This window comes from Pelodiscus sinensis, chromosome 26 (genome assembly GCF_052426305.1).
Source record: "Pelodiscus sinensis isolate ZL-2025 chromosome 26, ASM5242630v1, whole genome shotgun sequence".
Taxonomy (NCBI): Eukaryota; Metazoa; Chordata; order Testudines; family Trionychidae; genus Pelodiscus; species Pelodiscus sinensis.
The window spans coordinates 5,804,799-5,832,707 of record NC_143077.1 but is presented as its reverse complement, the minus strand read 5'-3'; the positions used below and the strand labels follow the sequence as shown (position 1 = coordinate 5,832,707).

Below are 27,909 nucleotides of genomic sequence, written 5' to 3'. Positions count from 1 at the left end.
GGCAGAGTCACTTGTCACAAGCTACATGCTACAAAAAAAAAAAAAAAAAAAAAAAAGCGATCAACAGATTGCTTGCTTAACCTTGCAAGATTTGTGTCAGGGAACTAACAAAACAGCAAGTGACTGGCAGACAGTTCCTGTTGGTAAGGAGAGAGTAACCCTCCTAGATATTGCAGAGAGAAAACATGTGTTAAATTAGCACGTGGCAGGCTACATAATGTCAGAAGATGCTACATTCCTTTAAAAAAGTCGTAGTGCTGAATATATTCTTTCTTTTTTTTAAAAAAAGAAAAAGCTATTTTTTCCCCATCAAGGGTCAGGAAAACAAAACTGAGGTGAAACAAAGTGGCGTTAACATGCTACTTGCAGTGGGATTGAGTGAATCAGATCCAAGAGGCTTCCGCTAGCAATTCAGATGAGAAATACAGTCCATCGTTTTGACTCTTTTCCGAGCAGGACTCGATGAGGTGTGGTAACAGTCTCAGGATCGCTCCTCGGATGGTCACGTCTTTTGTTCCGCGTCACAAGTTTGTTCTTGTTTCTCCCTCCCGTGCGCCCTCATATTCAAGTCCCCTGCCTGTGTGGTGGGACGTTGCGGTTGGCAAGGAACGCGTCGAGAGCAGCTCATTTCAGGAAGAGAAAAAAACCAAAACAAAACCAGACACAGAATATTTACAGCCGTTCCGCCAAGAGGTTTGGTAGGCCAGCTTGTTTCCTCCGCTCCCCCCCCCCCCAGCCCTGAGCCCTGCCCCTTAGGGGCAAGAAGGACTCGTGGAGCTCTCTAGAGAGGACTGGGAGAGGCGACGCGTCAGTGGGCCGATGGTGGAGTCCGCCAGCGAGGAAGTGGGGAAGAGTTTGTACCAGCCTGTGACCATGTTGGACAGATCCAGTTCTTCCAAGACGATCTGGGCCATACCCATGAAGCACTTGTGATCCATGCGGCCATAATCGCCCCAGACGATCACCTACGGGGAGGAACCCTCATGAGCTAAACAGAACCTGTATCATGTGGTGTCCAGAGCATCATATAAACCTTGGGACTCTTCTCCAGCCACCACTACTTACAGCCGGGGAGGGGGGAACCGGGCGGGTCACACCAAGAGGTGTTAGCTTGGGGGATATGGAAGCCATTGGTTTTGGTCCACATAGGGTTTTTTTTTTCCTTCTGGTATTACTAACGTGACATGCACAGAAATCAAGGGCACACGCAGTGAGGTGCATGCTGATTGCGTACAGCAGTGACAGAGAGCCGGGCGCTCCTCTGCATCCAAACTGAGCGCTGCTACAGTGCAGTCGGCACCCCCCTTCCCCCCCCCCCCCCGGAAATTCTAGCTACGCAAGCGCCGCGAACAAAACCACCCTCTCCCAGGAGAGCATCTTGGGGATGACAAATTTGCGGCTCGCTGAGGAGGAAGGCTCCTCGGTGCAGCCCACTCACCAGCCTCGGCTGCCCATCACTGACCGACACAGATAAAGACTCGCCTCTCTGGCTAACTGCAGTTCCAACAGGCCCCCCAGGATTTCAGCCTCTTTGGCTCTGGAGCGCTCCCTCCGTCAGCCTAACACTCACCCGGTTGGGTGCTGATATTGACCCTCGGCTCCCTGCCAGCCTGGCCACCGATGAGACGTGGGCACCTCTGAGCGACTGGATCCAGGGAAAGGTCAAAAGTCCCTCCCGTCCCAGGTGCTGAAAGCACTTGACGAACCTTCGTTAATGAGGCCTCTGCTTGGCCTGGCGGTAATTACTGTGCCAAGAGGGGAAGGTGCCTCAGGGAGGAAATGAAGGGCAGAGCTGGGGCGGGAACCCAGGAATCCAGACTCCCAGTTCCCTCCCTGATTGATCCTGGATCTGCTTCTCCCGTCAGAGACAGGACATTTGACCGGGTCTCTCTACAGTCAGCCATTAGGGAACTGACACCCGCAGCTTTCCCTTTAAGACACGGCCTTTGCCCACCTCCCCTTGCAAAGGGATTACTTCACCTGCAAGACTCTGCCTTGCGGGCCCTCGTCAAAGAGCAGTGCCTGTTGGTAGAATGGGTCCCAGGTCTTCTTGGCCATCTTGGTCTTCTTCTTGGCCAGGCAGGTCCCATTCTCCAGCAGATAAACTTTAACATAAGTTGCTGCATTGCAAGAGAGACAGAAGCTCAGACGCAAACCAGCTGTGCTGATCCTCCACAGTACCAGCTGGGCAGTGGGCCTCATCTACCGCAGGGAAACTGAGGCACGCACTGCCAGGAACACTCCTCAACAGGGATGCTGACCTGTCAGGATGCCCAGGCCCTGGGTGTGTGGTTTCCCGGCACCGTGCAGACGGAATAGGGAGGGAAGTCTGGTCTGTTTGTGGGGTGGGGGGGATCTGAAATTTTTGGAAGGAAGATCCTGCTGGGTTATGGTACAATCTCTGAGGCAATGGCTGGGGCGGGGGAGGGGGTGCAGGGACTTTTCACTTCTTTGCCAGGTAGATTTTGGGCTCAGTGTGTCTGTTATAGAACAACCTGAACTCCCGCACAGCCTGGTGCATTCCGCCAACAAGCCCCTCTGCTCCCCCTCCAAGCAGAGCAGACCCCAAGGATTAACCACAGCACAACTGGAGGGGATCCCCAAGGAACCTGGGGGGCATCTCTCTGTTACTGGGGTGTGTCATTAAGCAACATGAGAGAGAGCAAGACGGAGGCATTAACTCCTTCCCAGACTCCACCCCCACCACCCTAAAGCTCCAGGACTCTGTTGGGTTTACACTGGGGATGAATTTGGTCCCAAGCAGCATAGGCAGGACCCTGACTCCCAGTCAAACAAGAACAGGGCATCGGAGCACACCCAAGCCATCTGCACTATTCATGTTCTTTCCAGCCCTTTCCCTTCCTCCTTAGGGCTTCTTGGCACGGATACCTACCAGGGATGGACTTGGACCCCAGCTTCGGGGTGAGGCCCCTGGCCTGAATCACCTCCACCTCCAGCTGCCCACTCCTTTCGACCATCCCAATGTGGACATCGCCTAGGACAGAAGGGGAGAGGTGAGATTCGGGTCCTAACAAGCCCCGAGCTGGGTCGGAGACAAATGGCTGAGTCCCAGTTAGCCACCATGTCGTTCCCTTACTCGCCCACACACCGGCCTGGGGCTTCTGCTGTCTTTCGCACCCTGGACATTGGTCGAAAGTGCCTGGCGCATGGTAGAGCAAGGCCCAGCTGGAACCGGGTGCCAGGAGCGCAGCAGAACAAAAGGAACGAGGCCGCGGTGCCGACAAGAAGACAGGACGTCCCAGGAGAGCCGGCTCAGCCCTTCCTCAAGGGAGCTTTGACAGGAACATGCCTAGGGGCTGAATGCGCTAGGATCAAACAGCCACGCCTTGGGAAGGAGAGTCCTTCAGCAAGGCAGGTAAATACTGGGGCTGCCCAAGTAGGTGAGGAAGTGTGGGTATTGTCTTCATTCCAGCCTCAGTGTCCTTGTGGGCCCATGAGCCGGGCCCTGCACAGATACAAAATTTGTATCTGCATCTGCAGAAATGAACCATGAATGTGGATACCTGTGGCTATAAAGCTGATATCTGCACATTTGCAGGGTTCTAGATCAATGCGCCCTCTATTTTTCTCCATCCACGTGCAGAATAATTTTCGTTATGTGCACTGAGCCATGGGTGGATGTGAACCACTGCCAGCTGTGCGTACTCTGCTAATCAGCTGGGCAGCATTTGAATCTCTCCTGGGTGGCTGCCCACATGCTCAGCTTACAGGGAACCCTGTCCTAGCTGCAAAAATTGTATCTGCATCCACAAAAATGATGCAGATATCAGCGGATAGGAAGAGATCTGTGGATGGGAACCCAGCAATGTGTTCACTTCAGATGTGGGGAGTGGATGACTTCCTTGCCTCTATAGTGCAGTTCCTCCAGCCCACTTTGAGCCCTGTGAAAGCATCCCTAGTGATGGTCCATGTCCTATTGTCCCAAGCCCAAAGGTATTTCTGATGGGGCCCTTGGTGTGCCCCAGAGTCCAGGTCATATTTAACAGTATCTTCTCCAGCTCTCTATCTGAATCGTCCCTCCGTTAGTACGTTCTCCACCCACAGTCCTCCCTCGCTCTTTTCTAAAATTGAGTTTTGCCTGCAGGTCTGTCCTGGAGGAGTGGCGGTGGTAGTCATTCCTAGCTTTGGCCAGCAGGTGGCAGCTGAAGAAAGCATGTTCTTCAGCATTAGGCACCAAAGGAGAAAAATGAAATAACAAGCCAATGGCTGAGAGATGAGCGGGTTTGTTAAAGAAAAAGGAAGCAAAGACAATGCAATTTCTCAGCTTTGCAGCGTGGGGACAGCAGGACCTGGAACGACATGAACAACAGAAACCACCACGGATGGAGGAAGAAAGGAAGAAAAACCCGCAGGAACAGAAAAGAAAATGAACTTTTGTGGTTGGTTTTCAGCTCACGACACGGATTCGGTCTCCCACTTACGTTGTCCGCAGCAGCCCCAGTAGGTACAGCCCTTGGGATGTGCACGGAGGTAGGTCCCCGTCACTCCACTGGCGTGTGCCTGGCCTACCACCTGCACCCCTTGCACCGGAGTGGCCCCAGGGAGGGAGCGGGGCGGAGCAAGGGGTGACCCACCGGGGTTTAAGAGAAACAAGATGAACTTGGAAATTCTCAAACACACTTTGCATTTTTTGTAGGGTTGCCAAGTGTCCAGTTTTCGCCTGGACAGTCTGTTATTTCTGGCCCCTGTCTGGTAAAAAAACCAGACAATACCGGACATATAAAATGTCCGTTATTTTCTGTTTCTCTCGGTGGGGACATTCTTCTCCTTCTGTGTCTGGCGAGGGGATCGTGGGAATATTTAAAGTCACAGCAACCTTTTTTTTTTTTTTTTTGTGCTCAACAATTTTGGCTCCCTGTTTGTTTGTTTTTTTGCTCAACCAATTTTTCTTTCCTGCCATGTTCGGTATTTTTTGTGAAAGTATCTGGCAACCCTACATTTCAGAAGCACATCAGACGTGGAGCTGGGGCCGCTGGAAGAAATGGGACCGGCGAGAATGAGTGAAGAGCACGGTACAGTTCTCGTCTCTTGAAAAATCGTTGGGGGGAGGAGTTATCGTTTGGGGCGGGTGTCACCTATTCCTGTGTTTCCAAACCTTTTTGATGCCGGGGCTGGCTTCCTAAACCACATCAGGGGAAGTGAGAAGGGGTGTGAATGGTTAACCAGTGGGGCTGCCTGACGCCACTGACAGGAGTGGAGCTAGCCCCAAACCTTCATCCTGCTGTGGTGGATGAACGAGCTTCTGGTTTTTGGGAGATTTCCACCCAACCATTCAAAATCTGGGGCAAAGACTTGAATGGAAATTTGGATGGAAAAGAAAAAAGGGGAAGGGAAGGGAGATGAAAATGTGAAAATTCCACACCGCTCCCTCCCCATACTGTTCTGTGGAGAGTTCTGTCTTAAAACTCCAGTCAAAGGCCTGCCCATCCTGCCTGGGCGGGAAGTGCTTTTGTTCCACCGCCCATCCTCAAAAATCCGCCTGCCCTTGTTTGTAAGGGCACGCTCTGCCCTCCACCCCAGAGCTGGCTGCATTGTAGGGCTGCGGCATATGAACTGTGGGATCCTTAGGTCTCGAAGGCACTTGGGAACTCAAGGGCGTATAGAAAAAGGGCCCACTTCACTCTAGAGCAGTGGTTCCCAAACTTTTTGGCATCACATACATACACCCAGCCCCGCCAAAAAATACATACACCCAGCCCCGCACTTGTTGAGCAAAAAAAAAAAAAAAAACACTGACCAGAGCCGAAAAACAAAAATAGCAGAGCAGGCATTGCTCCAGCCAGCAGGAATGGACGGATCAAATGGGCTCTTTCTTGAGAAGGGGGGCATGATGGGGAGGGGCTGGGTCACTTTGCGCCCCCACTGGAATTTCTTTGTGCCCCCCAGTTTGGGAACCCATGCTCTAGAGGAAGCAGGTGTTTAACCTCTCTAGCGAAATCCCAGCTCTGGGCCACCGGCGCTGGGTGGGCAGGGGCTCTGCGGTATCTGTGCATCGCCACGTGCACTCTTCAGTACCCACAGGTGCCTCCTGCCTGCTCCTACGATGCCCATGTGCTAACCCAGATGCCTTGCTGCCTCGCCCGCGCTGCCGCTTGGTTAGGAGTGGCTCTGCCAAGGGCAGCGCTGGAGGCAGGAGATAAAACTGGGATTTGCAAATGCCTTCCAAGGGGAGCTTGGTTCCTGGCTCCCTGGGGTCCCTTTCAAATCCCAAGCTGAGCCAGGGAGAGAAATGACCCCCATGGGGCCTCGCCTTCTGTTGCTTGGGCCGGGGTCCCTCCTTGCTGGGGCCCCAGCGGTAACGGTACAATGCCAGGGCCATGCTTGCAGACTTTTCCGCATTCCAGCAGGAAGCCAGGGCAGCACAGCCTGGCCCTGAAGGGGTTAACGCCAGCTGGGTGCCCCCTTCTCCCACTGGGGTGAGAGCTGCCCCTGTGGCTCAGCTTCCCCACCCCTTGGCTAAGGCTGGCTCAGCCTGCTCCCAGGAGCTCATTGGGTTCCTGCTGCCGCTGGGCAAAGGGCCGGCTGCACAGGAGCCACTCGCCAGCCAGGTCCCGGAGGCTGCAGAAACCAGCCTGGATGCTAAGTGCCTGGGGTTCAGCAAGAGGGAGACAGCTGTGGAGCGGGGGGTCCACAAGCTGGGTAGCAGGCCAGGAGCTACACGGTTGGAGACACCTCCCCGCTCCCCCAACAGCCTCTGTCTGGATCTATTAATGCTATTTCCGTGACTCCTCCTCCGCCTAGGGCTGGTGCATGGGTCTGATTTCACTGCTCCAGTTTCTTCCCCTCCGGCTTGGGGTGGATGGAGAACCGGGGCCCCCCTGCACCCCACAGAATCACCTGGCTCCTGTCGTCTGGCCGAACCACCGAGGCCTGGCAGCCGAGCGTTCAGCATTTCGCTCAGCTTGCGAAGGCAGGTCTGGGACACCCAAGCTCCCTGTGCGGCGGATCCTAAGCCTGATTTCAGTGCCACTCTCTGGAAAGCCTGCACTGAGATCCGGCTGTCCGACTCCATCTACCAGGAGACATAGGCCGAGCACAGGGCAGGCCCCAGCATCACAACTCCCCGCTCTTCCCTTCGGCTGGGCCGCCGGCGCCAGCTGCGAGCACTCACCCATCGGCGGCGTCGCCAGTGTCTGCCGGCCAACTATCTGCGCCGGCCCCAGCCCGTCTAGAAAGTCGCTGAACTGGCTCTCGGCTCCCAGGCGGGTCATGGGGAAAATGAATCTGAGAAAAGGGGGAGGAGGGACTGTATGAGTGAGACATGCCACGGGGAAGCACTGGATTTCCCTGCTGGTGATTCTTTGCACGGGGATAGTGCGCCTTGCACGAGGATCTCAAAGCACTGAGCGAACACGAATTACCCAAACCTCTCGTGCCATTTCCTGATGGGCGTCAGCTGGGGAACGGACCTTCCCAGGGCAATGGTGGGACACCCACGCAGGTGAACAGAGCAGCAGAGACGCTTCTGCAGGGAACAGCCTGGTCCTAGAGGAGATGGCCACAAGCGGCCCCTGGCCTTCTCTGATTTCTGTGGGATCCCAGGAACTCAGCATGAGGAGGCTCCAGACTGATCTGACCCACTCTGCCCAGGGATCTGGGGTGCAGGAAAGCCAGGCAGTCACCCCAAAGTGGGGTGAGGTTCCGCCTGAGAAGACCAGCTTGATGCTGGCGGGCACAGCTGAGAGAGCTGAGATCTTTGCCTCCGCGCACTTCCTTGGGGCCCGATGGCTCGGTCTGAGCCGGGGCACCAGAAGAGCTGATGGTAGCCAAGCTGTGCCCCGGGTGGAAAGGTGCATGCATGAACCAGAGAGCCTCCAGCATCCGTCCTCGCTCCAGGACAGGCAGAGCGCTCCTGTGCTAGGAGAACAGCTGCTGCTCCCCTCCCCTTCTGCTCTGTACACTAAAGGGCCAGCCATCCCGCTCCCCGGGCCTTACGTGCCATCGGAGCTGTTGCTGTTGGTGCTGCCGTCGGTGGATTCCCGGCTGCCCTGCCGGGTGACCCTGTTCCTCATCTCCACGGCGATGCCGGTTTCCGTGCTCCGCCGGATGTTACTGCGCAGCTTCTTCGGGCCGCCTTCTGGAAGCAGACACCCAGATAAGCCAGGCTGGGCACTACAGAAACTCCCCTTCCCCGGACAACGCACTCTGTACCCCCCTCTTCCATCTTCAAAGGCTGCTGGCATGGGGTCATGCACCATGACACCACCCTCGTGGGACAGGCGACCCCTGTGGGGTCACCAGGGCTGTCATGGGTAGTGGTGAAAGCAGAAGCATAGCATGAGAGAACTACCAGATTCTATCTGCAGCCCTGTCACTGACCTTGGGCAAGGCATGACGCCCCTCCGTGCCTCAGTTTCCTAGGGATGTAAAAACACTATAAAAATATTAACCGCCAAACCGATAAAAATTCTATCAGGTACATGGTTCAATGCAGGGCTCGGCTGCCAGCTCCCAGCCCTGCAGGGTTACCGGCTACTATCCTGGCCTTGGCACCGTAGGGAGGGCTGCTCCAGCCAGGCTGGGTGTCAGTTAACCAGTTACCCACAAGCATTATCCAGTAAGGGTGCTGCTTACCAGGTAACCAATTAATCAGTTACCCGTTTATATCCCGATCTCAAGTGTGAGGAGGACCACAGTGCCCCCGGGAGGTGGGGCTTTGGTTTCATTGATTGTCCAGTATTTTGAGTTCCGATGCGGAGTGGCAGCTGGCTCTTTGCTGCTGGGACTGTGGTTGACCAGCCTTTAAGCCCCCATTCCCGCTGACCATAAATGCAGCCCTGCTCCTCCAGCCCCAGGGGACTGCATGGCAACATGGGAACATAAGAACGTAAGAACGGCCACACAGGGTCAGACCAAAGGTCCATCTAGCCCAGTGTCCTGTCTTCTGACAGTGGCCAATGTCAGCCAGAGCGGGTGGACCGAAGACAATGATAAAGCGATTTGTCTCCTGCCGTCCTTCTCCAGCCTTTGACAAACAAAGGCCAAGGCACCATTCCTTACCCCCTGGCTAATAGCCTTTTATGGACCTAACCTCCATGAAATTATCTAGCTTCTCTTTAAACTCTATTATAGTCCCAGCCTTCACAGCCTCCTCAGGCAAGGAGTTCCACAGGTTGACTGTGCACTGTGTGAAGAACTGTCTTTTATTAGTTTTAAACCTGCTACTCATTAATTTCATTTGGTGTCCTCTAATTCTTCTATTATGGGAACAAGTAAATAACTTTTCTTTATTCACCTTCTCCACACCACTCATGATTGTATAGATCTCTCTCCTATCCCCCCTCAGTTTCCTCTTTTCTAAACTGAAAAGTCCCAGTTGCTTTAACCTCTCCTCATATGGGACCCGTTCCAAACTCCTAATCATTTTAGTTGCTCTTTTCTGAACCTTTTCTAATGGATGCTCATTTGTGCAGAATTCCAGGTTTCCTTGGGGGGCTGCTCCTTGGGGGACAGCAACCCGGAGCCACCACTGATCTCGCCACCTTCTGCTGCTCGCGCCACCTGCCTTCGCCCCTCCCAGCAAAAAATAACAACGGCAGAGGGGGAGGTTGTAAACCAAATGCAATTTCCCCCCGGGAAAGAAACAATGAACAAATCAACCCCACGCCTGCAGAGCCCAGTCCCCGCTCTCGCTGCTTTGCCGGAGAGCGCTCAGGTGCCATGGAGATAAGCACGGTGTAAGAACCTGAATAGAGTCAAAGACCTGAAGGCCAGGACTCAGCGGGATTAAAGCAAAGGGCTGGCTGTTTCTATGGATAACGAGAGGATCCACGGGTACTTTGGAGGGGTGGAAGCAGGTGGTTTGGAAGGGATGTGAACGTGCGGGAAGTAGGGGGGGCTGCTGCAGTACCCGCAGGTTTTGCACCCAGCTTCCCCATGCCCAGGGGTTAGCCCCACTGCCAACCATTGTCGGCTCCTGGCCTCCAAGCGATGCCTCTGGGGTCTTGCCGGCTTTGCCACCCCTCCCCTCCAGGGTTCCCCCATCCCCTCAGTTCGTAGAGTCCAGGCCACTGTCCCTGGAACTTTCACTGCTACTTGGGCTATGTCGACGCTCGTGGCTTCTTGGGCCAGAAATATGCAAATGAGGCTAAGCGTGGAATATCTCTGAGCCTCATTTGCATACCTAATGAGCCGCCATTTTGCAGAAGAGGTTCTTGCGCGCAAAGGAGCTGTCTACACGGCCCCTTCTTGCGCAACAAAAACCCTCTTACGCAACGCCGCTATGCCGATTACTCTGCAGGAATAAACGGCTCTGCGCAAGAGGGGACAGTGTAAACAGCTCCTTCTAGTGCAAGATCCTCTTCTGAAAAAATGGTGGTTCATTAGGTATGCAAATGAGGCTCAGCAATATTCCACGCTTAGCCTCGTTTGCATATTTTCTGGAGCAAGTGAGTGTAGACATAGCCTTGGAGTCCTCCACAGCCGCCCCCGGCTCTGGCTGGGTTGCCAGCTCTCCCAGCTTAACGAGTGTCTCCCAACCTGTGGGGAGGGGATGTGTCAGACGACCGGATGCCATTTTCACCATCTTGTCCACCCGATCCAGAGAGCTGGCGACTCTAGGTGTCATCGTGAACAAACGGAGGGGGGTTGCAGTTCAGCACCTCCAGCCTAAAAATAGTTCCATGTCCCTGCCTACTTGGCATGTGCCAACCTCTGCCCGATGGGCCTTGGGAAGCAGCTCTTCCTGAGGGCAGGTAAGCAGGGAATTATCCATGAGAGCTCCTGTGCCTTGTGTGAGGGGGGGAAGCGAGGGGGGAGCTGTAATTCTTCCCTTCGGCTCGGCTCTGATACAGTCTCAGCAAGTGCAGTGTCCAGCTCTGGCGCCCGCCCTTTGGGTACAATGTGGGCACTTTGGAGAAAGCCAGGGGAGCCGACAGCCACCCCAGGCCTCTGGGCAAGGGGGGTGGTGGTTCCATGCTCCCGGAAGGGGCTAGGCTGAGGGCAGCTGGCATTGCCCTCCACCCCCTCAGTGCGGCCTGGAGTGCGCTACAAGGTGCCCCTCCCTCCTGAGGGAGCCCTAAATACCACACGGAGCACCGTGGCAGCGCTCCAGCGGCAATTTAATAGGCTCAAGGCTCTGGGCACCACAGCAGCGGCTGGAGCCCTGAACCCCTTTGAACCCCAGGCCCCAGGCAAGGTTCCCTCTGAGCTGCGCAGCAGCACGGCCCTGCAGCTGCTTAACGAACCTCAGCCAGGCGCTCAGGGCTTTGCACCTGGCTAGGGGAGGGGCCCTTCTCCCTCAGCAGCAGTTCCCTGTCCAGGAGGACAGAGCAGTGAGATAGGGACACGTCCCCTCCCTACAGGCTGGGAGACACTCACTGCTCTGTCGCTGAGGGAGGAGGGCCCCTCCTCCAGCCAGGCAGCTCCGTGGGCAAATCCTGAGCCCTTGGCTGGGCGGGGCTCGTTAAGCAGCTGTAACTCGTTAAGTTACCTGCCACACAGCCTAGAGGGAGCCTTGGCCCCGGGGCAGTTGTCCCCTTTCCCTCCTCCCCCCATCGGCAGGCCTGGAGAAAGCCCAGAGAAGAGCAACAAAATGGGTTAAAGATGATGGAAACTATTTAGTGCAGAGGAGAGAAGCCGAGAGGGCACAATAGCAGTCTCCGAAGATAGATATAAAGAGGGTCATAAATTGTTCTTATCCACTGTGGACAAGAAGAGAGGGGCTTCAATTGCAGCAAGGGGGTTCAGGTTGGAGATTAAGAAAAAAACCTTCCCATCAGGGTGGTGAAACACTGGAATTAATTTCCATGGGGGGTTGAGGAATCTGGAGGCTTTTAAGAGCAGGTTTGACAGACACCTGTCAGGAGTGGGCAAGATGATACTTAGTCCTGCCTCGGACGGGGGACCGCACTAGACGACTTCTCAAGGTCTGTTCCAGCCCAACATTTCTGTGATTCTTCTAACGCAGCTGGCACTGGGCACTCAGAGCCGCGGGGGCAGGTCTGATACAGCTTGGCACCGCCCAGGTTCCTAAACAGCAAGCAGGTGATGGCGTTCCCTCCCTCTAGCTGCTAGCTACGTGGCTGGTGGAATTCAGGGTAATGTTGGCAAGGAACGAGACCAGCTCCCTCCCACCCATCCCTTCCCCAGCAGGGCAGCTGTAGCTCTCTGCCAGTTACAGGGCGGATAATGCTCCCCTGAAATATCGCCCTCAAGCTGAGACGCGTCAGAGCTGCTGCTATCCTGCCCTTTCCCTCCTCCAAAGAGGCAAGGGAGTGGTGCGGCAGCGCTGCCCAATGGGAAGCGCGCCGCCCAGCAGCCCAGGGAGGGGTTTGCAGCAGGTGACAGGATCAGAGGACTCGAGGCAGCGAGAGCTCCGTCATGAGATTCTGATCCCCATCTCCCGGCGCGCTGCTCTGGGGCCTTTGATCAATTATTCACCAGGATTCACGCAACCCAGGATTTACTGGAAAAGCCATCCACGGCGCCTGGCGCAGGCTCGCCTCACCTCTGAGCGGAGAAACGTGCCTCTGCAAGAGTAAGCCCACGGCCAGCATGGACCCCATCCGCAACCGCCCTAGCCCCAAGGGCCCCCCCTCTATGATTCCAGCATGGACCCTCCCATCTCAGGGCAACCACTCCACCCCCACCACATCTGCCTCAGTGACACCATCATTAACTCCTCTGGCGTGCAGCACTGAGCAGACAGCCCCCCCTCAGGTGTTTCTCCTTCTAGCCACGGTCACTATTACACCCCCCCCCCAGAGCAGAGGGGGTCTTTCTGAGGCTCCCCCCACATGCTGTTAAATCTCTACCTGGGCCACACCACCTGTTTTCCTGCATAAAGAAGCCAGGGCTAGTGTGGGGCCCTGCTGGGTGGCCCCACTGAAAATTGCTCATGGCCCCCCAGAGGAGACCCTCATCCCTGGTTGAGAGCCACTGCACCAGTGGACACTCCCCCTCCCTGCAGTCTGTCCCCGTCCTCGGCGTCACCCCTTCACCCCTAAAACTGCCCTACATCCCTCGCTGGGGTTACCGGCCAGAGGCTGAGCTCAACCCTGCAAACTCAGCTCGTGTGTGAGAGCTCCGGCCCCGCCCAGCGTCTACTCGGCACTTCCCCTGAGGCCAGCCCTGGAGAGCCTCCCGCAACGGGACTGGGGTCCCAAACCAAACGGGGCTCTATTGAAACATCCTCCGTGCACCTCACAGGCGATCAAAGGGGCCCTGCTTGTCTCCATGGCGACGGAGGCCAGTGGCAGTGGGTTGGAGCCACTTGCCACTGATGGCCTCTCCTGGCTAGTAACTCCTTGCTGTGGGCAAGTCAAACACCGATCCATTTTCCACTGTCCAGGCAAAGGGCAGGCGACGGAAGTTTTATGCCCAGTTGTCGGCAATTTAGCAAGGCTGGAGAAGGGAGCTGATGGCCGATCTGCGCCCCTCCCCCCCTCGAACTGCATGTGGGAGAACCTTGCTCCATGGGTGCCCGTTTTAGTTTTAATTTAGGGTCCAAGCACATGCAGAGTCAACGCCCCAGTAAACTCTTCAAGGAGGAGGGAAGTGTAAGCCAGAGAGATGGGGGAAGGCACCCCAAAAAGTCTGGGATGGAGTTCGTCTCTCCCCCTCCCCCACCCTTTCAGTTCGACTCTGCCTCTGCGCAGCATCTTCCTGGCGAGTGTTGCCATGGTAATTTTGTCTGCAATGCAGTGGGACCCCCTACAGCCAGCCCCGCTCTCTCCTCCCTGCTGGGCTATTGGCGCTGGGAGAGTCCTCCCCTCTTCTGGGATGGACTCCGGATCCAGAGAGAGGAACGTGGCTGGATCGGAGAAGCAAGAGAAAGGGGGAGCCACGGAGAACAGTCCCTGACGCAGCAGGGCCGGGCGCGCTGGCATGCCTCATTTGGAATCAGACAGGGCTGCCTCCTTCTCCGGCTCAGAGAGACTGTCAGGCTGACATGGGAGCAGTCACCCAGGGGCTGCTCCTCTGCTGTGTTGGATGGTTTGGGCATCTCGCTACCTAGAGGTTCACACAGGTGCCGGCAGGGAGACGTGTCCTGGAAGGGCTGGGGCCTGTGTCGAGATCGAAGTTCTTTGGATTTTTGCTGGGGGTAGCGGGTGCTCTGCTCCTTTCATCTGAGGTGAAATTCATAGAATCATAGAATCATAGAATAATAGGACTGGAAGGGACCTCAAGAGGTCATCGAGTCCAGCCCCCCGCCCTCAAGGCAGGACCAAGCTCCACCTACACCATCCCTGACAGATGTCTATCTAACCTGTTCTTAAATATCTCCAGAGAAAGGGGGCTGGTGCCAAGCTTTTACCATAGGCTTTGATAGCCAAGGCCTTTACCATAGGCTTTGATTGCTTTGGTCCTCTGAGCTCACAATTAGGGCCTTACAAAATTCAGGGTCTGTTTCCCAGTAGGGTTGCCAGATGGTTTCAACAAAAATACCGGACACGCTTGACATTACATCACAATCGACGTGACATCTTAGTTAGCAAACACCGGACATTTCTATTTTCTCAGTTCTATCTTCTCAATTTGTTTCCTGAACAGAAAGCTCAAATACTGGACTGTCCGGTTCAAAACCGGACACCTGGCAACCCTACTTCCTGGTCATGGGATATTAAAAATCCTAACTTTCACAATTCTGGCCACTTAAATCTGAAATTTCACAGGGTTCTGCTTGTAAGGATCCTGAGGCCAAAAAGCATTGTGGGGCAGGGAGAGACAAGGTTATTGTAGGGGGGTTGTGCTACTGCTCCCAATAATTCTGTGCTACTTTCAGAGCTGGGCAGCCAGAGAGCAGCGGCTGCTGTCTAGGGACCCAGCTTGGAAGGCAGAGCCACCGCCAAATTGTTAGACTCACTAGCCTGAGCCAATTTGGCATGAGCCTGGCTACGTGCACTGGGAGGCAACTGCCAGCTGCAGCCGCGGCGTCAGACTCTGGCTCCCAGTCCCTCTGTTCTGCTGGTGCAAATGGGGTTGCATCGGAGGGAATTCGATGCCTGGCCTCTCCAATGGAGGGGACGCCTGGCTGCCCAGGCCTCAGGAGAAGGGCAGGAAGGAGGGCTAGCGGCTGAGTTTTCCCTTCGCTATCGCAGCCTGAGACGGAGGGAGGCCGGGAGAGCGAGACCGCGCAAAAGAAAAAAAATGAGGCAGCCACCTGGGGCTCCTCTGGAGCAACACAGATGAAGCTGTGAAGGTGGAAAGCCAGGCCAGGCTGGTGCGCCGTTCCCCGCTGGTGCTCCCGTGGCCCCTTCTGCTCCCAGATTATTTCTGATCAGCCTTTTACATGCACTTCTCCCCCCCCCCCCCCATCACCTTCATGTTCCAGTCACTGGTTGCCACGGCAACCCCTCCCCAACCTCCAAAGCGGGTTCATGCACTGCCTTCCCTGCACTGATGCTAATTCGCTTTGGCATCCCCCAGCTACCCGCAGGGCCGGGCAGTGACTCATCAGGCACCAGGGCCCCCACCTCAGCCAGGGGAGAAAAGTACATGAGGGGGGAGGCTATGGGGCCTCCTCTTCAGCTAACAAAGGAGGGCCCCTCCCTGGGGGCAAGAGGCCATGGCTGGGCAGCCGCCCAAGGAGCTGTACTGGAGCCTCGGAAAGGCAGAATTCAACCCTGACCTCAGTGAAACCAGTTGGTGCATGGGGCGGGTGACCACAGCCGGGGCTGCAGTGACTCAGAGCCTGTGGAAAAGAACCAGTCCCCGGAGGCATTCCGCAGTTGCACGTTTACCCAGTTCCCCCCGTTTTAACATCCCTAGTTTGTTCTCTGCCTCTTTCATCCAAGCGCCTCAACCCAAGCCTCAGCGTCTGTCTGAGAAATGCAGGCCGCTCCCCCCTTTTGCACATGGCGTGGCGTGGGGATGTGGCTTGCCCGAGGTCACCCTGGGAGGCAGTAGCAGAGCCTGGAATCGAACCTTCATAGCAGAAAGGAGACAAGACCTGGCTGGGATGATTAGCAAGGGTGGCCTCTCAGCAGCGGCTGCTGGAGCCTGTGGGGCTCTGTGATTTTCTACTTCCCAGGCTCATGTGCTCAGCCTGAGCCAGCTGGAATCATGGCACAGGGTGTCCTAAGCTTGGCCACAGCAGAAGCCAGGCATCCCGGCTCTTAATCCATTCTTCAGACCATGCTCCCTTCTATATTTTGAACCACTACTATATGTAGCTACACAAATAGGGCCAAACCAATTTCATGCTTCAGGGCCTACCAGGATTGCTGCCAGGGTCAGGAAGGAACCTGCCTCCCCTCCCTTCCCTGCATTGCACCCCTGGCCAGATGCATTATGGGACCGAGAATGGAAGGAGATGGTTTCCTCTTGGATTTTCCTCCGATAAGTTACAATTCAGCTTCCTTGATGAGACAATGAACTTGGGCCCATATCCAAATACCACCTGCCCACAAATAATCCACAAGACCCACTCCGTAGTAAAATGCCAGCAAAGCGCCCACTGTCTGGTTGGGGAGGGGAGAGGGGACACGGGGCCAGCCACACCCCTGGCCCAACTGCAGGGTATGAAAAGAGAGGCTGAGCAGCTTCCCTTGACTTACCCTAGGGGAGGGGGCACTGGCATGGAAGACTGGAGACTTGGGTTCTCCGCCTGTGACGTAGTGGGGGTACCTGGCTGGTTTCTATGCTGCTGGCTCTGGGGGAACCCTCACTGGCTGCCGTGGGTACCACGACCCAGCAAAACAGGATGAGTCACTATGCAAACCAGTGGCCAGACACCCCCATGGAGAGGAACAAAGGAAGGTGGAATGCTGCCTTGGCTGGGGGCAGGGCTGGAAGTTAGTGAGTTGGTTGCTGGCTGTCGGAGGGCATGGAGGAGAGCCTAGGGGAAGGGGCTGGAGTTTAGGGGCCCAGTCTCCCCCATCTCAAGGGGGCCTGAGGCATCCTAGCCCAGTTCCTGTGACCAGACTACATCTGTGCTGCGCTGTGCTGGAGGAGCAATAAACCACCCTCAATTCCACTGGCTGGTGCAGTCTGTTTGTGCCATTTCGGGGTGCAGGAGACGGGGAACCCCCAACGCGCCGTCACACCGCCATCTCACCCGCAGCCCCGATCTTGATGGAGGCCTCTACAAACAGTACCCGGAGGGAAGCACAGAGGAGCAGCTGTCTCCTGATATCCTAACAGAGGGGTTCTCCCCTCAGCTGGACAAAGCGAGGTGGGCTTCCCTGGCCATCTCTCCTGCAAGCTGAGGTGGGGCTGAATTCAGCTTGCCCCTGAGGATTTGGGTTCCTATTCTCTGTCTGAGATGAGACGGGCAGCTCTGATAAGTCACTTCCTAAGCTTTCTCCAGCCCCTGCATCATAGTACATGAGCACGTCACGCTCGCTAATGGACTGAGGTTCCCCACCCTCCTTTGGGAGGCAGACCAGAGCTATTGTCCACAATCACTGTCTGGGAACTGAGGCTAAGGACTTGTGCAGGTCCCACGGGAAGTCTGGCAGAACTAGCAACTGACCCATGTAACAGTCTAACGCCAATAGTGGGCAACCCATCTATGTGTGGCCCGGGAGACATTGGATTCACCGTTGCCCCTGCGCGGGGTTGCCACATTCTGCTGGATTCCGTCTGTATCAATTTTCCTCCTATCAATATTACTCAAGTGACGCCCACGTAAAACCAGGGCCCGTGAAGCGAGGTGCATGCTGATTGCACACAGCAGTGACTGTGAGAGCCGTGCGTACGCCCTGCAGCCAATCCCAGCCCTGCTATGGGTCAATCGGCACCTCCCACACATTCTAGGGATGCCAGAGCAGTGAGCAAAACTACCCCATCCTGGGGGACCGTCTTGGTTACAACAATCTTGCAGCTCATGAGAGGAAGGAGGGCCACCCATGTGGCCCCCACACTGGTCTAACACTCTAACCACTAGTCCATCTTTCCTTTCTAAATAAACACACCACACGTCAGGCCCTTTGTTAGAAACTAGACCTCACGTGTCTGGTCCGTCTGTCTTAGAAGTACTGCGTGGTAAAATTTTTCAACACAAATCTTTTGCTGACAATTTTAAGAACAGATTGTTAACAGGAGTAAGAAATGAAATCTGAATGAAAAAAAATTTCCTTTGAAATAGTCTGATTTCTGACCCCCCTCCCTCCAAAAATTTCAGTTTTTCCATTAAAAAGCTGGACAATTTCTATGGAAAAAATTGGAAAGAATGAGAAAATGCTTCTTTTGTAGAGTTTTCTCTGGGAATACTCTTAATATGGAAGCTTCAGGGGATAGCCAAGTTAGTCTGTACAAGATAAACTTAAAAAACAACAAATTGTCTGATAGCACTTTATAGACTAACAAAACATGTAGGTGGTATCATGAGCTTTCGTGGGCACAGCCCCTTCTTCAAACTCCAGTCATCTGAAGAAGTGGGCTGTGCCCATGAAAGCTCATGATACCAGCTACATGTTTTGTTAGTCTATAAAGTGCTACCAGACCATTTGTTGTTTTTTAAGTTTATCTTAATATGGAGCAAGGCCAACTTCCTTTATTAATTTAGGTGCCCAATGTTTGGCTCTTTAATTCCAAAGGTTGGCACCTAAATAACAGCGAGTTGACTTTCAGGGGAGCCGATAGCCCACAAATCCCACGGACACCAACAGGAAGTGGAAGGTTCCTTCCTAAAATGAATGGTGCATGGAGTAATGGGGCACACTTGCCCTTTAAGGAAATATGGGGACATCTTGAGACCAGATTACTACGTTTCAGGAATTCTCGGGCAAGCAGAGGCCAAGGGAACCACAGAGGCTACTGCAGGGAGAGAGGAAATGACCCAGAGATAAATGAGGCCACTGTTCCTTTTAGGGCTTAGGTGGGCAAGGCCTCTCTCTCTGTCTCTCTCTCTCAGCCAATCAGAACAAGTTCTGGGGAGCCTGGAAGTATATAACCTGCCTCTCCTGCTCTTGGTGAAGGAGAGGATTGCTGGTCAATCTCTGTTAAGCCAGGGGAATGGAAACAGAGTCCGAGCCAACTTGGGCTCAAGCCATGGAAGAGCCCTGGGAAACTGCAGCCCTGCCAAGGTACCCATGAAAGAAAAGCCCCCTTTGTTTGGAAGGTTTTTGATTCAAATTTTCTTTAGATGAAACATGTTGCCCCGGGATCCAGCAGAGCTGGGAAGAAGTAATTTAAAGAGCCAGCTGGATCAGAAAGCTGCAGCCTGCTAGACCTAGCTGTACGCAGGCAGGTTCAAAATCTTGGCCTTGGTTTTATTATTGTGGCATGAACCCCTTGCTCCCCCACACTCCCATAAAACTAGTTGAGGGTGAGCCAGAGGGATGGGTAAAGAAGCGGAAGGGGACTTGGCAATGACAGGGCCTTCATTAAATTAGTTAGAGCCCTCTGTGAGCAAACAATCTCTTCCCCAGTCCACCTGTTGCGACTCTGACATTTTGAAATATTTCCAGGCCAGGTTGGAAAATTTCATTACCCATAATTATCTCCCTGGAGGTCTAGCGGCAGGTTGGTGCCTGGGATATATATTCAGCGATGTGACACTAATTGATCAAGGAAATCTCCCTTTCTCATCCAATTACTTCCTTGTTACAGCCAAGGGTCAGACGGGTCGGAACAGGATGGCAGGAGGAGGCAGGCTGTGGGATGGGTGACAAGCAATAGAATGGATGAGGGAGGCTGCCGTTCCTGGCAACTTGATTTCTGTCTGGTGCATTTGGAAATGCACCAAGGCTGCTGCCTGGAGCGGGGCACATTTGTCTTATTAACTTAGGGACGGGTTTTGCAACCCAACCCTTACCCACATGGCTTAGTACTGCCCCACAGCCCCCTGGAGTCCCATGGGAAGGCACCCCGTGCTGGCTAATATGAGGAATGGGAGCTCAGCTTTATTCCTGGAGGGGCTATTTCCTTTTGTTTTCATCTGAACAGTCTTTAAGCAGAACTGGGCAAAGAAACTGACAAAGTGACTGACAGGCCTCTGCGTGGGTTATGTACTGACGATCCATCGACTTTTTTTTTACGTTCTGAAAGATCATTATGATCACCTAATCCTGTGGTGTCCGACACGCTAGCCACTAGCCATGTGTGGTTATTTGGCCGCTCGAGTGTGGCTAGCTTGCTAGAGCAGTATAGTGGCTACTGCTTCAGAACTGGCTGGACACCTCAAATCTAGTCTGTCCTACACCACCCAACTCAGAGAATTTCACACTGTAAGTAGGGGAAGAGAAATCCCTCATCCCAGGGAGATCATTACAGCTCAGTGGTTCATTTGAAGGGAACTAGAGACTAGTCAGGGTACTAGTATTCAAGACTAGAATTCAGGTTTGGATTCTTTAACCCCAGTGATCAAGGGATTGGTTTAGGAACCTGACTGAGCTAGGGAATAATTAATGGAATACAAATCTTCCTCACCCAGGTTGCAAGATCAAACCCAGCCCAGGCAGTAGAGTAGCATTTGTTGCTGTCAGCTGACAATCCAGCAAGACTCACCCCAGGTCTGGAATGAGTTGCTAAGGTCTCAGGCTAACTCCACAGGTGCCTCTTGCAAACCCAAGTGGGGCCGTTTCTTGGCAATCTCAGCAGAGGAGGAAAAGAATCAATAATGTTGTTTCCTCTCTCAACCATAAATGGCTCCTTTTTTCCCCAGCCTCCCTCTAGGCAAGGCCTGATGCCCAGCGTGATCTATCCTCTGTTTCTGCCACAGCATTTTGAAGAGAGCCATCAGTGCAGAACATGGGTTCTCCAGCTGTGTGCATCCTGCCATTTCTATTTCCCCCCAGCCTCGTTACTAGATGTGAGATTTGCCCAGTGAGGCCAGGTCTACACTAGGGAAGTATTTCAAAATGAGTAAAGTCAACTTAACTTCCAATTTAGCAACTTCAAACCAGCATGTCCACACTATGGACATTAGTCCGAAATTAGTCCGTGGCAGGCTCCATTAATGTGGACATGCTACCTCAGTCTTAGAGCCCCAGGAAGCACTAGGGAGTAATTAGTTCAAAATAGCAGTACTGGCATGTCCACACTACTGTTATTTCAAAATAATGAGCTTGGTGGTGTGAACACTTCACTTATAAATTTGACCTAAGGGGAGTTATTTTGAAATAAAGTCCTAGTGTAGACCAGGGACAAGTCAAACAAACAGCAGGAGAATGTCCCAGAGGTTAGAGAACTAGTGAGGATTTCAGAGAGCTGGGTCTGAGTCTATGCTCTGACACTGATTCCCTGTATGTAATCTTGGCCAAGTCTCTTAGCCTCTCAGACAGTGTCCCTGCCCTACTGCACAGAGGTGCTGTGAGGCTAAATACATTAAGCGTTGTGAGTTGCTCAGCTAGATAAAGCTTTTTTTATCAACAGAGCTGATTATACTATTGGGATGCCAGGAAAGGTAACCACACCTCTCTGCCCTGCAAATTTCTTGCATCCTCAGGCAGTGTTCCCTGAAAGCTGGGTGCTTGTACAGCCACTCGGGAGATTCAGATGCTGCTCAGTTGATTAGCAGAGCGTCCACAGCTAGGTTGTGTGTTTCTGCAGGTGGTGCACATTCGCACTTGCCTTGGTGCACATAAAATTTTATTCCACACATGGATGGAAAAGATTAGAGGGAACTCTGCCTTCAGGGTTTAAAGGAAAAAGCCCATCAGCGGGGTGTGGTGGAGGGAGCATCCAGTGCTAGTGAAAAGTGCACTGAATCAGCACCTCTGAATAGGGATTTCTCCTCTCCCATCCAGAGCAGATGAAACTACTCCACCGCCCTCTGTGTTCCCCTACCCCGCTCAGGAGATCTGGCCTCTCTCCATGGCCCATTCAGCCCTGGGCTCTTCTGAAGCTGCCAACCCGGGAGCCAGAAGAGTGTCGGGTGTGGGGGGGGGGGGGTTTAAGCTGTGGGTGCTGGACCGAGTCCAGATCGTGGTGGGTTGGCAGCTCCCTGGCTGGTAGGGGAGAAAACCAGGACAGTGGAGCTCCTGTTAATAACCATCCATCTGTGACTTTTAGCTTTTCCCGGGTAGGAATTTCAGGCCAGGTTCTCAGGGGCAAGATGTCCCTGTCGGTGGGGAACGAAGCAAGAGAGCGTAGGGAGGGGAAGGGAGCAGGGTCTGGCAGGCTGGCACAGATCTGTTGTCCCCCAGAGATCATGCATGGGAAAGACAGGAACACGTGCCTAGACACAGATCTGGTGCCAACCCGCATCAGTTCCGATTGGCTGTGCTCGCCTGTCACTGGTGTCCCCTCTGTGCATGCACCCCACTAACCCAACCCTCCCTCCCTGGCTCCAGAACCCTAAATACCATTGAGGATCTAGGCTTAGGTCTCCAGCAGCCCTCCCAGAAGCCTGCAACTATGCCTGCCTAACTCGCTATGCCTTATATCCCTGAGAGCTGTCCATGGTGCTGGAAACAGCAGGGCGCCATGGAGGGATTCATGGGGGCGGGGGGAACCTCTCCGCTCCTTGCTGCTGCAGTGACGCAGGCCCAGTCTAAACTGCTCCATGTGAAGGAGCAGGTCTATTGGGAAAGGGCTGGCTGGTGTTGATTGACTCATGGTCAATTGCAACCCATCTCTGCAACACCTGGCAGAGCCTCGGAGTGCTTTGAACAGGGGCTTGCTCCTCAGGATGGGTGGGGTGTGCACGCGTCCCTGGTATAAAGCGGCCTATTTGGAAGGCCTTTGTAGGCCGCCATGGTTCGGTAGGCCCTGTGACTTGTCTGCCAGAGTTGCAAGCGCGTCCATCCTGCAGTCACAAGGCCCATGTTTAGGGGCACAGCGCCGGGGACTGTGGAAGGAATTCACCCCGCAACGAGGGACCAGCACCAGGGCTTTGCACTCAAGTTCCCCTCTCAAAATTGGGCTTGTATGTGCGTGGGGGGGGAGGTTGTTTTTGTTTGTTTTTGAAGGTGCTGGTGCTGATGCGGTGTGCTGGCTCTTTGCTCTACAGGTGCAGCGCAGATTCGCTGGCAAATGTTGACATCCGTGAAAAATTGGGCCCGCCCCTATTTATTCTGGGAAGGAGGGGCTGCTTTTAGAGTCAGTTGCTTCCAGATGATTTGTTTTGTTGCAAGCATTAGATTGTTTCTCCCTCAGTTCTAGGGGACCCTGGTAGGTTTGGATTCTGTTGTCTCTGGGTGGAGTTTTGTCCAGCATCATTCTTTTTTGGATGCTCTCTTTCCTTAGCTTGCTGGGATAATTATAACCCTTCAGAAGCATCTCAGATTGCAAGGCTTGCCGGCCCTAAATTAACTCCTTCTCCCTATGTAACGCACTTTACTGAACCGCGAAATGCCAATGAGAACCAAAATTAAAAAGCAATAACTCAGAGAAAATGCCTGGGCTAAAATGGGCTCTCCAGGTGTTTTTGAAAAGATCTATTTCCAGCACTTAAAAATTCCCAGAGCCAGACTATACGACTAGTTGGAATTAGCATCTTCCTTCCCCTAGCACTTCTTATATTAAGGTTTCATGACGAAACAATTGCAGCTTTAATCCTGAGCTATTTGCTCCCACTAAATCCTACAGGAGTTTTTCCTCTGAGGGTGAGACAATCTGAGGATTTGGCCCAAAATGTATCTGAGTCATTGGATCAAGGGATTCCAATTTGCCGCAGAAACTCAACCCCAATTTCTACCGCACCAAACCAATATCCACGGCCATTTGCCTCCACACGGGAATAGGACAGCTCGGTGAGGAAAGTCAGCTTTCAGCAGCTTTAATTAAGGGGCACTAAACGCATCAGCGCTGACAGGAATAGTGCTCTTTTACTCTGTACAAAGCCTAGAATTGCCGTTCTCACTGCTCTAGCCTCAGATTTGTCTTGTGTACCCCCCAGAGGTCCATATACTCTTAGGGGTACACAGAAGTCTTCCCTGGTGCACATCAGCTCATTTAGATATGCCTCGTTTTTACAGCGGGCTGCGTAAAACGCACTAGCAGAGTCAGTAACAAGAATTCCATACTGTACTTGTTTACACTGATCTGTATACTAAACACTGAAATGTAAGTACGGTATTTATATGCCAATTGATTTATTTTATAATATACTGTAAAATGAGTCAGCAGTTTCTCAGGAGCAGCGTGCTGCCTCGCTTTTCTATTTTTGGCTAATTGTGTGAGCCAGTGGTTTCTGAGCGAGATGAAACTTAGGGGTACACACGACAAACCGGCTTTCTGAAAGGGGCACAGACATCTGGGAAGGCTGAGAGCCACTGGCCTAGAACACCATTTAGATCACATCACCTGGCTGGCTCTTCCCCGACCTTTTACCAAAACAGCTAGATCAGCAGAGGGGAACCTGCAACCCGCAGGCCACATGCGGCCCAGCAGGGCTCTGTGTGTGGCCCATGAGACATTGTGTGTATCGTTGCCCAGGGCAGGGTTGCCAGATTCCACTAGCTTCCAGCCGCATCTTTTTCCTCCCAGTGTCACTGAAGTGACACCCCCATAAAGCCAGGGCCCGTGAAGCGAGGGGCGGGCTGATTGCACACAGCAGTGACAGTGAGAGCAGGGCGCTCCCTCTGCAGCCAATCAAAGCGCTGCTACCGTTCAATCGGCACAGCCTGCACATTCTAAGTCGGTGTTTCTTAAACTGTGTTGTGCAGCGAGGCAGTCGGAGGTGTGCCGCGGAAAACAACAGAATTCAAAATGGCCGCCCTTAAAGGGGCAGGCAACCTCCTCTCCCCCCCCCCTTTTTTTTGCTCAATAACTTTCCCCGACCCTTTTTTTCTCAATAATATCCCCCCAACCTTTTTTCCTCTCAAGAAATTCTTGGTGGTCCTCATGAAAACATTATTGTTTGGTGTTCCTCAGTCTTAAAAGGTTTAAGAAACACAGTTCTAAGTACATAGGCACAGCGAACAAAACTACCCTATCCCGGGAGACCATGTGGGTTATGACAATCCTGTAGCCCGCTGAGATGGAGGGCCACTGATGTGCCCACTCACTAGCCAAGGTTACCCCTCGTTGCGCTAGCTTAATGCCCCGACTAGTGTGGACGCAAGTGGGCCGTTATAAATATGCCCCATATTAGAACATTGAGGGCAACAGCCTATACCAGTAGAAGGCGACTCTCCACCTGCATGACTGTGTTCACAGTGCAGGGAGCTTTCATGATACCGGGAGAGTTCAAGAAGTACAACGTTTGTGAGTCACCATAACACTAAGCCTCTGATAATCCCCGGCTTGGTTTTATTACCAAGGAAGGCCAGCGATCCAGACGCTCCCAACACTGGGTTCTGTCTACATTGCCATGTGGTTTTAACAACCAGGCACCTGCGTGTTGTCTCTGTGCAGTGCCCTGCAGCAGGACGGAGAGGAGGTTTAGGTAAACGTATCATGATCTTTAATACGAATAGGAGGTTTTGTTCCATTTCCTTCCGAGGGCAGGTTCTGGAAGGGTCTGGGGACCATGCCTCTAGCTTCTGCCGTCCCATTCATGAGACCGCCCTCCCATGCTTTCTGAGAATTGGCTTATGGCTATGAATATGCATAACTCAAAGATGCTTTATGCAAAACAGGCTAAGTCACATCAATTTTACAGTTAGACTCTGCTGAATGCGTAGATCCTATTTTTGTGCCTGGATCATTTTCATATCTGAAGTTAGGAATATGAAATGTAAATCTGTCCGTGCTTCTAAATGTGCTAATGACGGCCATTAGTGATACTTCAGGGAGCTAATGACGCAGTTTTCAAACCAAGGACCTGTGGATGGTTGTGTTTGTCCTATAAGCCCAGACTGTGGTTGGTCCTAGAAAGACATGTGACCATGCCACCTGGGACTGGTATCCATCTTGGACCTAGTATTTTTCCATGGGGATGGGGGATGCCGAACAAAGGGTTCCCGTCCTGGGGGAAAGTCTATTGACACAGTGGGAAACCATCAGACCTTGGTTTTCAGTGGTCTTTGATACAGTCTGGCCCAGCAGGACAGGGTGATGGGAAGCCCCAGAAAGCAGGAAGCTCAGCATTGGTGGCATGATCAGCCCACCGGGGCACAACCCTACAGGGACTTCTGTGATTCACCCCATCACACTCGCTTATCTTTCCTTCAAAATCACTTGTGACAGACAGAGCAGCTCAGGATGGTGCTAAGAGGTCTGGGGGAGCGGGGCTGTCCAACTTTCAATAAAGCCTACTAAACTGATTTTCAAAGGTACTTAGGCACCTAAATTGATCCCCAAGGGAGCTGGGCACCTAGATATCTCTAGGACCCATGTTCAAAATCAACGTCAGCCTTCAGGAGCCTAAATCTCACTCAACGTGATCATCACAGGCTCCTAAATCACTTAGGGCATCTCACAGGCGCAAAGGGCAATGAGACAGCTCGGTGCTACTGAAGATCAGTCGGAGTTTGGTGCCTCACCTCCTCTAGTGCACAGGGACAGCTCCCCCATAGGCACGCTCCGAAAATTTTACCCACAGTCTCATGTGCTAGGGTAGGAGAGGAAGGGACGCGTGGCCTGATCCAAAGCCCACGGAAGCAGATGGAAAGATTTCTATTTACTTCCATGGCGTTTGGATCAGGCTTGAAGACGCTGGACCTAGGATGTTCCCCAGGACCCCCAGTTCCCACCTGCTGTGTCTCAGCTTTGCAAGGGCAGGTGCGAAAGCCCCAGCCATACAGATGTGGTTGCCTCATCTCACAAAAGATCTCTTGGCATTGGAAAAGGTGCCGAAAAGGGCAACAAAAATGATGAGGCGTTTGGAACGGGTGCCATATGAAGCGAGATTAAAAAGACTGGGACTTTTCAGCTTTAAAAAGAGGAGACTAAGGGGGGGATAAGATAGAGGTCTATAAAATCAAGACTGGTGTGGAGAAAGTGAATAAGGAAAAGTTATTTACTTGTTTCCATAACATAAGAACTATGGGTCACTACATGACATTAATAGGTAGCAGGTTTCAAACAAACAAACAAAAAGTTTTTCTTCACTCAGCACACAGTCAACCTGCGGAACTCCTTGCCAGAGGATGTTGGGAAGACCAGGACTTTAACAGGGTTCCAAAAAGAACCAGCTAGATTCATGGAGGTCAGGTCCATCAATGGCTATGAGCCAGGATGGGCAGGAATAGCGTCCCTGTTTGTCAGAGGCTGGGAATGGGTGACAACGGAGGTATCACGTGATGATCCCCTGTTCCGTTCACTCTCTCTGGGGCACCCGGCACTGGCCACTGTCGGCCGACAGGACACTGGGCTGGATGGACCTTTGGTCTGACCCAGCCTGGCCGCTCTTATGTTGGGCCAGCACTGTTCTCCAGCATCCCTCCTGCCTCACCCCCGTGGATACAACGACCGAGAGCAGAGGGGACAGAACAGAACGTGTTTCCCCTACTTGCATGCTTCGCAGCTGAGCGCTGTTCTGGCAGAGGAAGGGCAGGGCAGGTGGCGTGGGCATGTGTGAGCACTTCCCGAGCTGTAGCCACTGCTGGGTTGGCACGCCCTGTGCCAGCCGCTGATCCTGAGCTGGGTGTGACGGACGGGACAGTGTCCAAGGACAAACAAAAGAGCTGGACAGGAAACAAGGGGTCCCCCCCCCCAGCTCCCTCAACAGCACAGATCTGCTCTTACCAGGCTGGTTGAGTTGCAAGGTGCTCTTGCTCCACTGGGACAGCCCCACGATAGCCACCATCTTGGCCCCGAGGCTCGAGCGCCTCTTCTTGTTGGAGGTGATGCTGGCTGAGTCCGGGTTGCCCCCGCTGCTCTTCTCGATGTTGTACATCTCGCCGCTGATGCTGGAGCTGCGGACCACATTTTTAGCCGAGGAGGAGCTGGCCTCCCCGTTAAACATGGTCAGCTAGTCGCTCTCCGTCTTGGGGGGCTCCTGGGCGGGGTCAACTGCTGGGGGGAGGAAAAGGAGACAAAGGGGAAAAGTCTGTTAGAGGCTCCCACTCACGCAGCCGCCGGGTCGTTCCTGAGTAGAAGAGACGGGAGGCTGCAGCCTGGGGGGTCCCGCCAGCTGTTAGGAGGAAATAGCCCTGAGTGTGCAAAGTAAAA

At 53.5% G+C, this 27,909-nt stretch overlaps 1 protein-coding gene across 1 annotated transcript; it reads right to left on the bottom strand.

The window, feature by feature from the left end:
* Window positions 1-35: 35 nt before the first annotated feature.
* Window positions 36-27,909, bottom strand: RIMS3 (regulating synaptic membrane exocytosis 3). Its single transcript, XM_006125948.5, has 6 exons — window positions 27,484-27,909; window positions 7,957-8,098; window positions 7,133-7,245; window positions 2,894-2,995; window positions 1,981-2,120; window positions 36-965 (listed from the first exon to the last, which is right to left on the bottom strand). The coding sequence occupies exons 1-6, from the start codon at window positions 27,701-27,703 to the stop codon at window positions 753-755; spliced, it is 930 nt and encodes a 309-aa protein (XP_006126010.1). The 5' UTR covers window positions 27,704-27,909; the 3' UTR covers window positions 36-752.

Bases quoted from the DNA above. Each gene is read 5' to 3' on its own strand.
- RIMS3 (XM_006125948.5), bottom strand. From the start codon at position 27,703: ATGTTTAACGGGGAGGCCAGCTCCTCCTCGGCTAAAAATGTGGTCCGC. The intron at 8,099-27,483 runs GTAAGAGCAGAT...GTCTGCTTCCAG, and splicing joins CTTGCAACTCAACCAGCCTG to AAGGCGGCCCGAAGAAGCTG. The intron at 2,121-2,893 runs GTAGGTATCCGT...CTTGCAATGCAG, and splicing joins GGGGTCCAAGTCCATCCCTG to CAACTTATGTTAAAGTTTAT.